This window comes from Sorghum bicolor, chromosome 4 (genome assembly GCF_000003195.3).
Source record: "Sorghum bicolor cultivar BTx623 chromosome 4, Sorghum_bicolor_NCBIv3, whole genome shotgun sequence".
Classification (NCBI taxonomy): Eukaryota; Viridiplantae; Streptophyta; class Magnoliopsida; order Poales; family Poaceae; genus Sorghum; species Sorghum bicolor.
In genome coordinates, this window is record NC_012873.2 from 13165997 (window position 1) to 13182927 (window position 16931).

General features: G+C 43.2%; 1 protein-coding gene and 1 long non-coding RNA gene across 2 annotated transcripts; one reads left to right on the top strand and one right to left on the bottom strand.

Moving 5' to 3' along the window:
• LOC110434498 lies at positions 883-1743 on the top strand. Its single transcript, XR_002452002.1, has 3 exons — positions 883-966; positions 1239-1365; positions 1452-1743. It is a non-coding gene; the product is annotated as an uncharacterized LOC110434498 (long non-coding RNA).
• LOC8080378 (protein FAR1-RELATED SEQUENCE 5) lies at positions 4100-6027 on the bottom strand. Its single transcript, XM_021459468.1, has 4 exons — positions 5053-6027; positions 4770-4938; positions 4237-4415; positions 4100-4120 (listed from the first exon to the last, which is right to left on the bottom strand). Exons 1-4 carry the CDS (start codon positions 6025-6027, stop codon positions 4100-4102), a joined length of 1344 nt encoding a protein of 447 aa, XP_021315143.1.

Consider the following 16931-nt stretch of genomic DNA (forward strand, 5'->3'; position numbering starts at 1 on the left):
TCGACAACCGGCTAGTCTTTGCCGAGGGCCTTGAATACGAGCCCTCGGCAAAGATACTATCTGGTGCCACGTGGAAACTCTTTGCCGAGGGTCTTACCATAGCCCTCGGCAAAGAATTTATTTTTTTTAGTTTTTTTTATCTAGTTTTTTTCTTTGTCACACCTACACTATTTTAAACTACATGACAAAGTTTGGTTCATTTTGAAATAACTTTGTATATTTTTTGGATTTTTTGAATTTGTTGAATTTTTCGACAAATTTCAAATTCAAACTACAGGTGCATTAAATAATAGTATTTAATTATTTCAATCTTGACATTTATGATTGTTAGTGCATTTCCAGGCCGTACGCAGAAAGCCACATGAAATATCGAACGTTTACCCCCGAAACATGTCGACCAAGTTGCGTGAAATCGTTTTTTTGAATATATAAAATGAAACCAAACTCAGAAAATCACGAAACTTGGCGACATAACAAGTTATCACATGTGGATGCTATGATAAAAATTTCAAAAAATTCTGAGTCTGTGGTAACGTCTGCTGCACAAAACCCACACCGCCGAGCGTCCCTTCTTTGCCGAGGGCTCGGCCCTCGGCAAAGATGGACCTTGACCGAGGGCGTTTCTCTGCCGAGGGCCCGGCCCTCGGCGAAGAAGCCTTTGCTGAAGGTCGCTCTTTGCCGAGGGTTGGCCCTCGGCAAAGATGTCCTTTGCCGAGTGCCCGAAATCCGGCCCTCGGCAAAACAAAAAACCCTCGGCAGCGTTGCTGTTTCCAGTAGTGTACTGTACCTCCTTTTTTCGTTTGGATGGGTAAGTTAACGCATATTTCTTATTTTGAGCATACTTGATTTCATAATTATGTATTCCTACTATGATTTTTGTAGGTCCTACATCAAGTCTAAAGCAATGCTGAAAATAATGGAGAACCCCAATAACTTGCCTTTCCCACAAGTCACCATCTTCCTCAGGTTTGTCCCTCTAATATCTCCTCTCCCTGATCAGCTTAATTTGTGTACTATGATATGGTACTTAGGCTTTGGAATATATGTTATTAAGATCCAAGGGAATTAAGGAACGAATATGACCCAACAACATCATTTTTAGGGCAAAAATCACTTACCAGCAACATCATATTTTCGTTCATATAAAGGTCGTTAGAACTGCAATAACTACATGCCGGTGTCTGTCAAATTGTTGATCATCACTTACCGGTGTCTTGTCCTCCCTTTTGTACTGTCAGACCGAGAAGCAGATAGAGATGGTGAGGGTAGGAGAAGCAGATCAGCGGCACCCGACTTGGCAGCACCAGTCTTGGCGTCGCCGGCTTGGAATGGCAGATCACTGCTGTTTTTAGAGCCAAATGCATGGTTGTATTATTAGTTCATATAAAGGTTTTTTGACAATTTTTGTAGCGTGACTTACCCGTGACTTGTCGTGCCCTGTGTATGAGCAGATCGCGAGGGAGACCAGCGTTGTCTGACCGAGAAGCAGTTCGCGAGGGAGTCTGGCAGAATCAGAACCGTGGATGAACGCTGACCACGGCGACGGACAAGCGTATGTGGGCACGCATCGATGACGATGTCAGTTGCGACGGGGCGTCCAAGGATTGGGGTAGCGGATCGCAGAGCGCGGCGGTGGCGGCGGCGATGACGGCTTGGAGGAGACGGTTGCCGAGTGGTCACGGTGAAGGCAGTTCTATTCTCACGCGTGCTAAGGTCAGAGGAGCTAATAGGGATCATATGAGACCTGACACTAATTGCTTCCCTTATTTTTGCATGGAACGACACTATTTGTTTCCTGATTGTCTGTTTCCTTTATCTTTCTGTGCACTGGTTTATTTGGAAAGAAACATGCGGTGAATTGCTAGAAGGGTCACGGATCGCAGGGCACACGGTAATTAATTTGATGCCACGGATCGCAAGGCACGTGGCTATCAGACGGGTGGACGAAAACTATAGCTGCTTTTTAGTTGTAGAGATAACACGATGAATAAGTAATTTAAGTCATTACCTAATTCTACATACTTACCTTATCTTATAGTGTCGCAAAAGCATACTACAAAACAATTAAACACATGTGTAGCGGGGTGTTTTTCCCCCAAAATTGGCTAGGGGTGGAAAATTTGCAACAAAATGTCTTGTAGGAGGAAATCTCAAAACTTATGGGTGGGTTTTTGCAATTTTGTCAAAAATTTATCAAATACGAGGTAATTTAGGACAATAATCTATCATCTCTACCTCCATCTGAGAAAGAATCCGATTATTAGATTTTGGCAACTGCTCCGGTACTCCTCTTTTTCAAATTCTGCACGAATCTTAAAGCACATAATTTAAAGAATTAATTGTTTTATTATTTTGCATCTGGGTCTCGCGTGGGCTCAGCCCGTCCAAGCATAGACCCGGGTCCAGCCCGTCCGCTTGGCTCCGTTGGAGCGTTTGAGACGGCGTCGCCAGGAAAAAAAAAGAGTCTCTACTTCAACCTCCCGTAGTCCCGTGCATCCATCCTCCCACGCCGTCCGACCTCACCCCGCCGCGGCACCGGCGACAGGAGGCGGCCGGCTGCGACACAGGCGGCTGGAAGAGGTCCGCGCCGCGCCTCGGCCGTGGGAGGTGCCGGCCCTCACCCTGCGCGCACCCCCAGTGGCAGGAGGCGGCTGGCCGTGAGCCGCCGCGACACCCGCGGCTGGAGGTCCGCCGCACTCCGCTGCAACACCGGCCGGGGGAGGCGCCGCCCCTCACCCCACCGCGCCACCGGCGGCAGGAGGCGGCCGGCCGTGCCCCGACGCAGCATCCTCCACGCGTGGGACCCGCAGGTCGGTATTCGTCAGGGGGAGCTCCGGCGGTGTTCAGACCTTTTTTGGAAACAGTCATGAATTTAGTATGAACTGAGCACCATGAACTGAGCACCAATGCCTGACCAAAGCCTGACCAAAGCCTATAGCATGTCTTCAGTTCACCTGCTATCAACTGATAAGATTGGTTTCGTTAGGGATGTTCGTGGTTTGTATTCGTGCACCCCTGAATGTGAGGATTGACTGATTAGGTATCTTCAAGGTTGTGTTCTCATATTTTAGTTTCTGATTGGGTATTCTAAACGTGGACTAACGTTTCACATTCTTCTTCCAGGGTTGACAGAACCACTGATTAGAGGATATAACAGGGTGAATCAATGCAGAAGTGCTCCCTACATGGACACAGATCAAGCATGTCTCGTGTGAAGGGTCCCTGGAGGTTAATGCTGATGTCGTCAAGGATCTGGACATGGCTCATATTCTTGTTCCGAAGGCCCATCCATGCCCAAAGCTGCCTGCCGTCATTGTGAAGTTTGTAGAACGTGCATGTTCGTGGTCATAATCTATATGTAAAACTTTGTTTTTTACAACAAGATCAGTTTTATTTCAACAACATGAAGAATGGGTAGTCTGTAAGTGTAAGTTCAGAAGTCAGTGCAAATTATTGTTGTGCTAATTTATGAGCAGTTTGGTTTTGGCGAGTTTTTATTGTTGAGTTGATGAAGTTGTATGACAGATGCTTGATCCTCCAGTCAGTTGGCGGCAGGGCATGCTGCCTCAGGCATGACCACCGTCAGTGTCTGCAATTGCTGCCTTGATGTGGATATTTTTTGTCATCATGGCAGATTTTATCTCAAATATGCAGGTCGATGTAAAATCATAATCAATAAGAAGTGTACAAACATTTCCAGATAGTACAATTTCAAATTTGTCACCGATAGTATAAATTTGGAGGCTCAAACGCACAAGTTTAAGACTAATCATAATCATAAGTGAAGTTTTTGTTCATTGCCACTAAATAGCAGCATGCGAGTTCCATCCAAAGCCTAACACCTTGGATAAGAACTGAATGATACACAACCAATTGTCCAGTACCAGTGTATCTCCTCTCAATACATGGGAAGGCAGAAACTTCAGACACATGAACAAAATATATTTGGAAGGCTAAACCCAACCTATTACCACACAGGAACCCAGAAGTATTACAGAACTAGATGTGGACTGCAAGTCATGCTACTACAAGAATTTTTTTTAAACAACTACTACAAGAACTGCTGTAAGCATATCAGTTCACATCCAGTGGTAGCAGATCAGTCGCACCCTTGTTGCACCTGAGCAAAAAAAACGCAATGTCACTTTTTCACTCAAATTATACAGACAGGCACCTCATACATAGAACAACCAGCAGATGCATGTAAACCATATATGTCACAATTAAATTACTTACTTGTTTCTCACATGTCTTTCTGTTGTGGCCCTGCTGCTTGCATAGAGTGCACTTGTACTGCCGTTTCTCAACAAATGATTTGTACCTCTTCTTGGACAAACCATCTACGTTCGAATTGTTTGGCACATTGCTATTCTTCCTGGGTGCACCTTTGGTGGCAGCAATAATTGGATCAAAAACTGAACCGATTGTAGTATGCCAAGTTTGATCATTAAAATGAACCGACCTCTGCTCATCTCTAGCATCATGGTGAGTATTGTGTTTTTTTGAAATGAGGTTCCCCAAGTACTGCTTAACTCCACAAAACTGTTCATGATTCTTTGATGCAACATCAAATGCTTCAGCCCCAAGCACAGTAAGTTCACTGAACCTTGATCTCTTCGTGGTCCAAACATGTAGAGCGCTTTTTCTCTTGGAAGGAAGGCCACCCTTGGCGTCTTTTAAGTGTCGTTGCAACATACAACACTTTGGTATTTCATATATTTTTAGATGATCCAAAACATGAAAAATATGAGCGCAAGGGAGACCATCACGTTCCATCTTACGGCAGCTGCAGTGAATTGTGTGGCCTGAAGTATCAGACCAGTAGTCCACCTCAAACACTGATTTCTTCTTCTCATTGTGTACTAGAAAATATCTTGATGAACCCATAGCAATAATCCTATCATGTATATGATAATCATTAATCTTCAATAATTCATGCTGCAACAAAAAAAAGTTAGCGGCCGTAAATATATGGGAACAAGCCACTTCAATCTCTTTGTATTTTGTTAAAGGCACTGGCTTCGACTGTGAAGATCGGCAATCAAATTCAACCTCAGTTTCACGAAGGCGCGATACGCAGTTCTCATAGTGCTCAACCAAGTCAAGTAATGACATATATATGTCCAGGTGCCTATGAAGACTGGAATTGAGACTTTCACTTCTCTGATTACTTCTCATACCCAGGAAAAACTTGTCCCTTTGAAAAGCAGCAGCCCATAGTTTTCTATTTTTGTACATCATTGCAAGCCATTCTCTATTTGTTGCAGTCTCGTACTCTGAAAGAAAGGCATTCCATCTGGCTTCAAATGTTTCTGAACTAGCATAATACAAAAGTGTGCGGAACCCATCCAAACAGTTGCTATGCAAATGCTTCAGAATATTTTTCTCCACGTGCCATGAACAAATGCGATGACTTACACCAGGAAGCACTTGCCGAATAGCTTTAATCATGGAGTAATCGCCATCAGTAATTACTGATTGTGGTTTCTTCTGACACATTGCTTTCAGAAATGCTTGGAGAACCCATATATACGAATCAGCCCGCTCATCACAAATGATGCCACAACCAAAAACAGTTGTGTTGCGGTGATGGTTCAGCCCAACAAATGGGACAAATGGCATCTTATACCTATTCATCCGATAAGTGCTGTCAAAGACGACCACGTCACCAAATGATTGGTAGTCCATACGAGATTGAGTATCGCACCAAAATAAGCTCATCAGACGACTGTCATCATCTACTTTATAATCAAAGTAAAAATCTGGATCGGTGTTCCTCCTCTTCAGCAGCAAACCTAGAACTGTCCTTGCATCACCTTCTGCGATTCTTGACCTCTTGTTCTTGGAACAATAGTTGTAAATATCCTTAGTAACAATGCCAACTTTGTCATATCCTCCATATCTGCATTGAAGAACATCTCTTATGACATGCTTACGGATTCCAGCAGCTTCCATTGACATGATCTCATTTCTATGGAAATCCTTAATCTTCCGGTGAGACCATAGGAACGGAACTTCATCAGGCATAGCTAGGCGATGGTTATGCTCATCCACAAAATTATTCACGTACCATACTCCACGGGATCTGTGTAGTCTAATATCAAGTAATGCTCTGCAATCACATCCCTATTTATTCCTATACAGAGAACTGGAATTGAACGTATGACCAAATTTGCGAGACGGTCATCCCCCCAGCTACCAACTAATGTAGGCACTTGGAACATCCAACCCATAAACAATCTGCCTCAACAAACTGATGGGTCAGTACAATGCAACACTAATTATTATTCTTCTAGTATCTAGAGTAAACTTATTTTTTTCCTACTCACAGATGTTCCTGTGGGTTATTTGTGCTCAAGTATATGGAGCTCTGGGATGGAACAAGGCTAGTCCGAGATTTCACACAGGTCAGTCATTAGGCCAACACTTGATTTGTACTTCACATTCATTGTACTTTTCTGATTGAGGGAATACTCATGACGGAATTGTTATAACCAGGATGACGTTCACATCTTTCGGATGAGTGTGATTGCGGACATTATATTTTCCCCGACAAATGATATTGAAGAATCCAAACAGCGCGTTGAAGGCATCATGCAAGAATTGAAGCGTTAGAGAATAGATATTTATTTTGGTTAGCTTAGCTGTAATGGTTTGCAACCTTTCTTTGAGACTCATGTCACTTATTGGATTACAAATAAGATTAGTTTGAATGGATTGTTAGGCTTTGGATGGAACTCGCATGCTGCTATTTAGTGGCAATGAACAAAAACTTCACTTATGATTATGATTAGCCTTAAACTTGTGCGTTTGAGCCTCCAAATTTATACTATCGGTGACAAATTTGAAATTGTACTATCTGGAAATGTTTGTACACTTCTTATTGATTATGATTTTACATCGACATGCATATTTGAGATAAAATCTGCCATGATGACAAAAAATATCCACATCAAGGCAGCAATTGCAGACACTGACGACAGCATGCCCTGCCGCCAACTGACTGGAGGATCAAGCATCTGTCATACAACTTCATCAACTCAACAATGAAAACTCGCCAAAACCAAACTGCTCATAAATTAGCACAACAAGAATTTCCACTGACTTCTGAACTTACAGACTCTACCCATTCTTCATGTTGTTGAAATAAAACTGATCTTGTTGTAAAAAACAAAGGTTTACATATAGATTATGACCCAATCAGAAACTATGAGATGAGAACACAACCTTGAACATACCCAATCAGTCAATGCTCACATTTCAGGGGTGCACGAATACAAAACACGAAGATTCCTATCGAAACCAATCTTAGCAGTTGATAGCAGGTGAACTGGATACATGCTATAGGCTTTGGTCAAGCATTGGTGCTCAGTTCATGGTGCTCAGTTCATACTAAATCCATGACTGTTTCCAGAAAAAAGTCTGAACCTCTTCAATTGTCGCGTCTCGCCCCACCAGTTGACGAACACCATGGCGCCGAAGCGGATGCCGAAGTAGCCCGCCAGAGCTCCCCCTGACGAATACCGACCTGCGGGTCCCGCGTGTGGAGGATGCTGCGTCGGGGCACGGCCGGCCGCCTCCTGCCGTCGGTGGCGCGGTGGGGTGAGGGGCGGCGCCTCCCCCGGCCGGTGTCGCAGCAGGGTGCGGCGGACCTCCAGCCGCGGGTGTCGCGGCGGCTCACGGCCAGCCGCCTCCTGCCGCCGGGGGTGCGCGCAGGGTGAGGGCCGGCACCTCCCACGGCCGAGGCGGGGCGCGGACCTCCTCCAGCCGCCGGTGTCTCGGCCGGCCGCCTCCTGTCGCCGGAGCCTGTGGCACGGCGTGGCGGGCTGAGGACCGGCGCGTCCTGCCGCGGGAGTCGCGGCGGGGCGCGGCCAGCCGCCTCCTGACGCCGGTGGCGCGGTGGGGTGAGGGGCGGCGCCTCCGCCGGCCGGTGTCGTGGCGGGGCGCGGCGAACCTCCTCCAGTCGACGGTGTCGTAGCGGGCCGCGGCCGGCCGCCTCCTGCCGCCGGTGGCACAGCCGGTTGAGGGCCAGCGCCTCTCTCAGCTGGTGGCATGGCGTCTTCAATGAGTTCGGCAGCGGCGCTGCAGTCGACGCTGGCGGAATGCGCGGCCAGTGGAATGCGTCCGATTCGGCATCTAGGAGTAGAGATTTTTTCTTTTTTTTCTGCCAACGCCGTCAGACGGCGTCTGGGAAGCCACGGGATGGGCTTGGACGGGCTGGACCGGGGCTTGGCTTGGACGGGCTGAGCCCAAGCGAGACCCAGATGCAAAATAATTAAACAATTAATTCCTAAAATTATGTGTTTTGAGATTCGTGTAAAATTTTAAAAAAGGGAGTACCGGAGCAGTTGCCTTAGATTTTTGGGAAAGATTAAGGTGGATACCAAATGACTTTGTTGCCCCTAATCAATTGGAGATAGCTTCCATACAAACTTAATTAACAAGGCAAAAGATCTGCATGCATGCATATATGTGAAAGAAATCATTTTGGGTTCTTTCACTAAGGTCATCCCAGTGAGAGTTTGATGACCTTATTTCCAACAAACAACGTAGAAGAGTTTTATGGGGATGAAACTCTCTCTACTCCCAAAAAACTCGTATCATCTCTCCTCTTTATTAATATAGTGCTACATCAGCATATTTAATATGTATGAAACTCTAATCAAACTCTATTAAGACTGACCTAATTGTTGCAGGCCCACGAAGCACCCACAATAGCAACCTTTATGAACAAAAAATGTCAAATCTAATTCTTTATGGGACGAAGCACCTTTTACCAGTGAGAATGTCAAATGTTGTTGGAGGTGCACTATTTTTTTGTCACACAATCATTACTAAAAAGTTACACATGTAATTAGTATGTAATTTCGTGTAAAATTGAGTTATATATTTTGAAATTTTCTTGCATCTAGTACTCACATTCTGAAGCACAAATCTTGGCATAAATTCGACATGGTAAAATTTAGGTGTTAGAGTACTATGCCCTTTAGGTGATTTAGTTTTTCCCTTGTTATCTATACTATTATTTAAGACTTCCTACGTTTTAGGTGTCTAAATTTTTTCAGCTGTGTCAAACAACCTATATTTAATGTTGCAATGGTTGTTTATCAACATTGTATATGTTGTTATTAATGTTACGAACAGTGCAACACAAGACCAACGGGGGTTTCATTCTCATTCATTGCCATGTCATCATTTTTTATGATGTGGTTTCATCCTGATGAAAAACACATCGTTTCCAAGAATTGGATACATGTGAGGCCCTGTTTAGTTCTCCATCCAAAAAATTTTTATCCATCTCATCAAATCTTTGGACACACATGCATGGAACATTAAATGTAGATAAAAATAAACTAATTACACAGTTTGGTCGAAAATCGCGAGACAAATCTTTTAAGCCTAGTTAGTCCATGATTAGCCTTAAGTGCTACATTAACCCATATGTGCTAATGATAGATTAATTATGCTTAATAGATCTGTCTTGCAGTTTCCAGAGGAGCTATGTAATTTATTTTTTATTAGTTTCTAGAAACTCCTCCCGACATCCTTCTGACACATCCGATATGACACTAAAATTTTTTTCATCTCCAATCTAAACAGAGCCTAAAACTAGCATTCAGGGATATGAAGTTTCATTTCATCCAACAATCAATCAATCAATCATGAGCTTCGTGTGTTAAATGTTATGATTAGCCTATAAAATAATAAGATAAAACAAGTAATGGATGGAGGTGTTCCATACACACCATTTCAAAGCATTATAGATGACTTGATAGCCTAGGTAACATGAAAATGAAACACCCCGTTGGGATTGGCCTAACAACATTGTTGCGGTGAGGGTGAGACCTTTTTTCCCCAAAGAACTGAAATGATAGCAAACATGACATAGATATTTTTTGATGATGTTTCAGATGTTCCATTTTGATGTTGTGACTGTCGTTTGGAAATTATTGAAACATTTGACTTTTTATCTCAAGTTTGACTAGTCGTCTTATTTAAAAAATTTGTGTAAACATAGTCAAATTCAAGTCATTTTTGAAGAATTTTTTATTAACAAACTAGACATGACAAAAAAAATATTTTGCACAAATTTTTGAATAAGATGAGTGGTCAAATTTAGTGTGAAAAAAGTCAAATATTTTATAATTTGAGATGGATTTGGTATATAATATATAGTCTCCCGTATTATTTTCCTCAAGACACCAACACACCGATTTTACTTGAGATGCTAGCTTGTGCACACAGTATATAACAGGTAAATCTTGCAGATGCACCTACTAGAAGGAGAACTTGAAGACGGCCGGGCCTCAGGGTGATCAACGGGAACTCGGGGTGGTTCACGGCGTCCACGTACGCCATGGTCTCCAGGCAGAAGCCGCCGTACTTGTCGTACACCTTGCCGTCCTTCCCCGTGGTGTACTTGGTTCAGCCCGTTCCCCGTGTACAACTGCATGGTCGGCTGGTTCGCCCACAGCTCCAGCGCCCTGCCGGACACGGCGTCCCGCGCCTGCGCCACCGGCACCGGCACCGGCTGTGCATGCCGCCTGGCTCGCCGTCGACGACGTAGCTGGCGGATGCGCGCCCTGATCGGCGTCGGGTTCCAGTACGCGTGCAGCAGGAACCCCACGGGCGTCGCCTTGTCCAGCGCCGTCGCATTCATGTGCAAGCTCAGCCTGTACGGGCTCGAGCTCTACAGGCGGAACGTCACGTATCCACGTTCCTGGGGCAACCTGCGATTTGCACCGATTATTACTACACAGGCAATAATACAACGTAGCATGTACATGCTCAGTATTGCTTATCTAGACCATCCAAATATATTTTGAAATTTGTGTTGCTGCACTTTTCTCCACTATTTCACACTTTTTATCACTGTTTTATACACTCTCCATTGTTTCCCATATCTCAATGCATTCTAAACAGTGTAGATAAGCAATACTCAACATGTAGACATCAAAAAACTGCTACAAAGGCAAAAAGAATCTGGTCAAGTAAAACCAACCACGATCTGTTTTGTGGCTGTTGTTAACTAGTACTCCCTTCACGCCAAATTATAAGAAATTACAAGAATTTTGAAAAGTCAAAAGCATTAAGTTTGAGCAAAATTATATAAAAAATTACAAAATTTTTGTGGCATTAAATAGATATACTATGAAAATATAATTAATGAAGAATCTAATGATACTTAATTGATATTATAAATATTATTATTTTATCATATAAACTTAATCAAATTTAAAATACTTTGACTCTTTAATTCTTAAAATGAATTTAGTACGGAGGGAGTACCTTGTTCTCCGTCGAAGCTGCGCGCGGTAGTACAAGGTGATGTAGCGAGTCGCCGCCGCCGCCGCCGGACTCCTTCACGGTCCAGATGCTTCTGCTGAACCCTCTGCCGCCACCTGAATAAACGAACAGATACATGTTGGTCATACAGTGGCACGTACGGCAGCATCGATCATGGCGGATCTATCGTTTCCCAGTCCGAGCAGAGCAATCCTGTGGGTGAATTTTGCGTCCATGCATACCGTGGATCGAGAGTTCCTGCCGTCGTTTTTGTACAGGTGGTAGACTTTGCCGTCGAGGATGTTAGAATATTAGACAATTTCATTGTCATTTTAATTCCATAAATTAACAATATGATGATGACATATATGATATTACTGATAAATATAAATATGACATGAATCATAATTATGACATGTAACCATGATCCATAAAGCATATCAAATATCAAAACATAACATGGTATATAATTATCTGTAACAGCACCAAACATGATATAACTATCGAAACAGATAAACAGATGTACTGAAACAGAAAAACACATACTAGCGAAACAACCGAACTGTAGAACAGAGGCATACACGCAGAACTTAAACATAGCAGGAACAGACAACAGATATTTTGTGAAATGATGAAACAAACCTACTGAAACAGTTATGACACAACTAATGAAACTGCACGACAGAGCTACTGAAACAAACAGAAACAGAGCGACGTAAAACTGAGGGAAGACGAACAGATCATACCCTGAGACTCGTGCATTCAGATTTCCAGAACTTTGTCCTTCCTCGATCGCCATGGAGTAGAGACGAAGGTGAAGACGACGAACCAATCACCGGAAAGGAGAAGACGGCGACCGGCAACACTAAGAGACCTCCGCGAAGAAGATGAACAGCAGCAATGGAGTTGGGCAGTCGCGTAGACGCTCCCCAAAAACCCAATTGCCGATCCCCCGTGCAAGGTCTCGAACGGCAAAGGCTTCGGAGGCACCTGCCCTCTCGCTCCTCCGTGCGCGCGAAGTTACGAGATGGGGATTTCTACTTTTGCAACGGAACTGTGATATGTATGTTCTCTCTTCATGTACCAAAGAGATGAGTCTCCTATTTATCCTTGTGGCTCGAGAGGAGAGGAGGGGAAGGGACTTCCCTGCTGGCGGCTGAGGAGACGGGCATCTGAAGGGTTTTCACGCGGAGTTGAAACTCCCTCAATTAATTATCGAAACACCCGCAGATAATGAGTTGAAACTCCCGTACCATCAGCCAGCCACTCCAACCCTTGGACTTGCTCCTATTTGGTACAATATATATATTGTCCATAATTACACACCATAGAGTTTATTGATTTATTAAATCTAAATGGGTCTAACCCATAATAAATTCAACAATCCCCACCAAACTCTAGGGTTTGTAATGATGAAGCATCAGAACCACAGTTCTTTGATATACCAGTGTTTCGATGGAGACTGTTAAGTTGAACATCCACCTAGAACCAGAGTTTCACCCAGTCACAACTGAACAATGGACTAAGCCTTGAATTGACAGTTTTGTGCGAGATGAGATTCACTCAAGTCCTTTGCTGATACTAGGCTGCATAAGGCATCCCCGCTGTTTGAAGCATATAAGTCACACTTCTGTGCCTTTCATGAGTATTTAGGGATTACCCAAGCCCCATAGACTGTGACTAGTAGTCTGACTCATATAGGTGTACTCCTCCATAGATGTTCTGTAGGACAACATCTCACCTTTGGAATACATTAAGGTAAAAACCAACCTGCCTTACAGATAGGAAAGATGAGCATCAGAGATGAGTCAAGAAAGGGATCTTTCCTCTCAATCTACTCATAGCTTGTTTCACCACTCTACTTCACGGGATCTCTAATCACATAGAGCAGGTTACCACTACAGTAGATTTCACGTGGGTTTCATACCCATCTCTCTCGATGCACCTTCTATCACATTGCGTGATAGACCCTTGGTGAATTGATCTGCCCAGATTATTCGACGTATGGACATAGTCCACCGTTATAACTCTGGAGGTTTTCAATTTTCTGACAGATTTTAATCTTCTCTTAACATGCCTTGTGGACTTCATGTTATTCTTTGAACTATTAACCTTTGTAATCACAGTCTGGTTATCACAGTTCATGGAGATAGCCGGTATCGGTTTTTCAACTACCAGTAAATCCAATAGGAAATCACGTAGCCACTCAGCCTCAGACCCAGCAGTGTCCAATGCAGTGAGTTCTACTTCCATTGTTGACTTCGTTAAGATAGTCTGCTTGCAAGACTTCCAGGAAACAGCGCCACCTCCAAGCAGGAACACATATCCGCTCGTGGTATAAAGCTCATCAGCATCAGAGATTCAGTTGGCATCACAATAGCCTTCTAGCACTCTGGGTTGTCCGGTATAACGAATACCGTAGGTCATAGTACCTTTAAGATAACGCAATACTCTCTCAAGAGCACGCCAATGATCATCCCCCGGTTTGATACAAACCGACTTAGCTTGCTCACAGCATAAGAGATGTCAGGCCTTGTTGCACTCGCAAGGTACATTAGTGAACCAATGATCTGGGTGTATGTCAATTGATCCCTTGCTATTCTCTTATTTTTCCTTAATAACACACTAGGGTCATAAGGAGTAGGTGCAGGATCACAGTCACTAAACCCAAAGCGACTTAGAACCTTTTTCACATAGTGGGACTGTAACAAAGTTACCCCACCATCACCTTCCTTTATAAGCTTGATGTTGAGAATTACATCAGCTTCTCCCATATCTTTCATTTCAAAGTTGCTCGTCAACAATTTCTTTACTTCCTCAATCACATTGAGGTTTGATCCAAAGATCAAAATGTCATCAACATAAAGGCACAACATTACAGCCTCACCCCCACCATACCGATAATACACACAAGTATCAGCCTCATTTATAGAGAAACTGGCAGATGTCAAAGTATTGTCAAACTTTTCATGCTATTGCTTAGGTGCTTGTTTCAGGTCATATAATGATTTTAGCAGCCTACACACCTTGTTCTCTTGACCATTTGCAATGAAGCCTTCTGGCTGATCCATATAGATCTCCTCTTCCAACTCTCCATTTAGGAAAGCTGTCTTTACATCCATCTGATGAATGATAAGACCGTAAGAGGCTGCCACTGCAATCATTGTGCGAATTGTAGTCAATCGAGCAACTGGTGAGTAGGTGTCAAAGAAATCTTCACCCTCTTTCTAGGTATATCCTTTGGCCACAAGCCTTGCCTTGTACCTCTCAATTGTACCATCAGGCCTAAGCTTTTTCTTGAAGATCCATTTGCAACCTATAGGTTGACACCCATAAGGACGGTCAACGACCTCCCAAGTTCCATTAGACATAATAGAATCCATCTCACTCCTTACTGCTTCCTTCCACAAGTCAGCATCAGGAGAGGAATATGCCTCTTTAATGGTGGATGGTGTGTCTTCCACAAGGTACACTATAAAGTCATCACCAAAAGTTTTGGCAACTCTTTGCCTCTTACTCTTGCGTGTGACTATAGTGTCATCCTCCTCAGGGTTGTGCACATGAGAATCCTCAGCATGATCTATAGGAATAGACAATTCATGCTCATGGGGAATTATAGTCTCATGACTTGTTTCACTAGGTGTATTCTTCATGGGAAACTCATTCTCAAAGAATGTAGCATCTCTTGATTCCATGATAGTATCAACATACATGTCAGACACATCGGATTTTATAATTAAGAACCTATATCCAACACTGTGGAAAGCATAACCAAGGAAAATACAATCAACAGTTTTAGGTCCTAATTTACGCTTCTTGTTGATTGGCACATTCACCTTTGCCAAACAACCCCAAGTGCGTAAATATGAAAGATTTATTCTCTTCTTTTCCCATTCCTCGAATGGAGTGATCTCTTTGTTTTTAGTAGGAAATCTGTTTAGGACATGACACGCGGTCAAAATTGCCTCACCCCACCATTCCTTGGATAATCCCGCTGTATTTAACATGGCATTCACCAACTCTGTTAAAGTGCGGTTTTTCCTTTCAGCAATCCCATTGGATTGTGGTGAGAATGGCAATGTCCTCTCATGAATAATATCGTGTTCCACACAAAATTCATCGAAATCATTTGAGAAATATTCTCCACCTCTATCAGACCTTAAATGTTTTATTTTCCTCTCTAGTTGGTTTTCAACTTCAGCTTTATAGGTCTTAAAATAATGGAGCGCTTCATCCTTTGTTTTTAAGAGATACACATAGCAAAATCTAGTGGAGTTATCTATAAATGTGATAAAGTATCTTTTACCGCCTTTAGTCAAAATACCATTCATTTCGCACAAATCGGAATGAATAAGTTCTAGAGGTGCCAAGTTCCTCGCCTCAGCAGCCTTATGAGGCTTGCGGGGTTGTTTTGATTCAACGCATACATGGCACTTAGATTTATTGACCAAGTTAAATTTAGGAATTAAATTCAGATTTGCTAACCGCATAAGACAGCCATAACTTGCATGACAAAACCGTGAATGCCATAAATCCGACTCATCAGAAATATCAACAGAATTCACTAGTTTATTACACACATCATGTAGAGATAAGCGGAACAAACCTCCGCAATCATATCCTTTACCAACAAAGGATCCATGTTTCGACACAACACATTTGTTCGATTCAAGGACAACTCTATAACCATCTCGACATAGCATAGAAGCACTAACAAGATTTTTCTTGATAGAGGGCACATCCTGCACGCTCTTCAATGGCACCGTCATCCCCGAAGTAAACTTCAGAATGACCGTACCAACACCAAGAACATGAGCACGCGACCCATTTCCCATCAACAAGGCGCCAGACCTCCTGACCTGGTAAGTGGCAAACAAGGAAACATCAGCACACACATGTATATTTACACCACTATCCATCCACCACTCAGGTGAATTACAAACTGAAAGAATATATGACAAAGAATTACCATACCCAGATGCTCCTACAGTCTGAGTGGTTACAACATTAGCTGATTTCTTCCCTTGGAAGAACTTGCGATCTGGGCACTCACTTGCCTAGTGTTCCTCACTGCCACAAACAAAGCAGTCTCCCTTCTTCTTGCTATTGTTGGTAGTTTTCTTGAATTGAGTGGACTGATTGGGCTTATGGTTGTTCTCTTTCTTTTTCTGGTTTTTCTTCTTGTTAAACTTGTGGAAGTTCTTCTGCACCACATTGGCAGTAGAAGGCTCAGCACCTTTTCCATTATCCTTTGCTCTCGCCCTCTCCTCAACATCAAGAGTACCAATGAGTTCCTCAATATTGAACTCTTGCCTCTTATGTTTGAGAGAAGTAGCAAATTCCTTCCAAGAAGGTGGTAATTTGGCGATAATACCGCCAGCCACAAACTTGTCAGGCAGGAGACAAGGGAAAAGTTCAAGTTCCTTAGCCAGTGCTTGAATCTCATGAGCTTGTTCCACTACAAAATGGTTCTCAACCATCTTGTAGTCATACAACTGCTCCATAAGATACAGCTCAGTACCAGCGTTAGTAACTCCAAACTTAGCCACAAGAGCATCCCATAACTCTTTTCCGCTTGGAAGAATTATGTAGCTTTTCTAGAATTTTGGATCAAGTGCGCTAATCACTGCACCTCGAAAGAGGTT

What these genes read in the sequence shown, in the direction of transcription:
- LOC8080378 (XM_021459468.1), bottom strand. Translation starts at nt 6,027, where the DNA reads ATGCCTGATGAAGTTCCGTTCCTATGGTCTCACCGGAAGATTAAGGAT. An exon ending in CAGCTGCCGTAAGATGGAAC is followed by an intron (nt 4,416 to 4,769) that starts GTGATGGTCTCC and finishes CAATCGGTTCAG; the next exon opens with TTTTTGATCCAATTATTGCT. An exon ending in GAAAGACATGTGAGAAACAA is followed by an intron (nt 4,121 to 4,236) that starts GTAAGTAATTTA and finishes TTTTTTGCTCAG; the next exon opens with GTGCAACAAGGGTGCGACTG.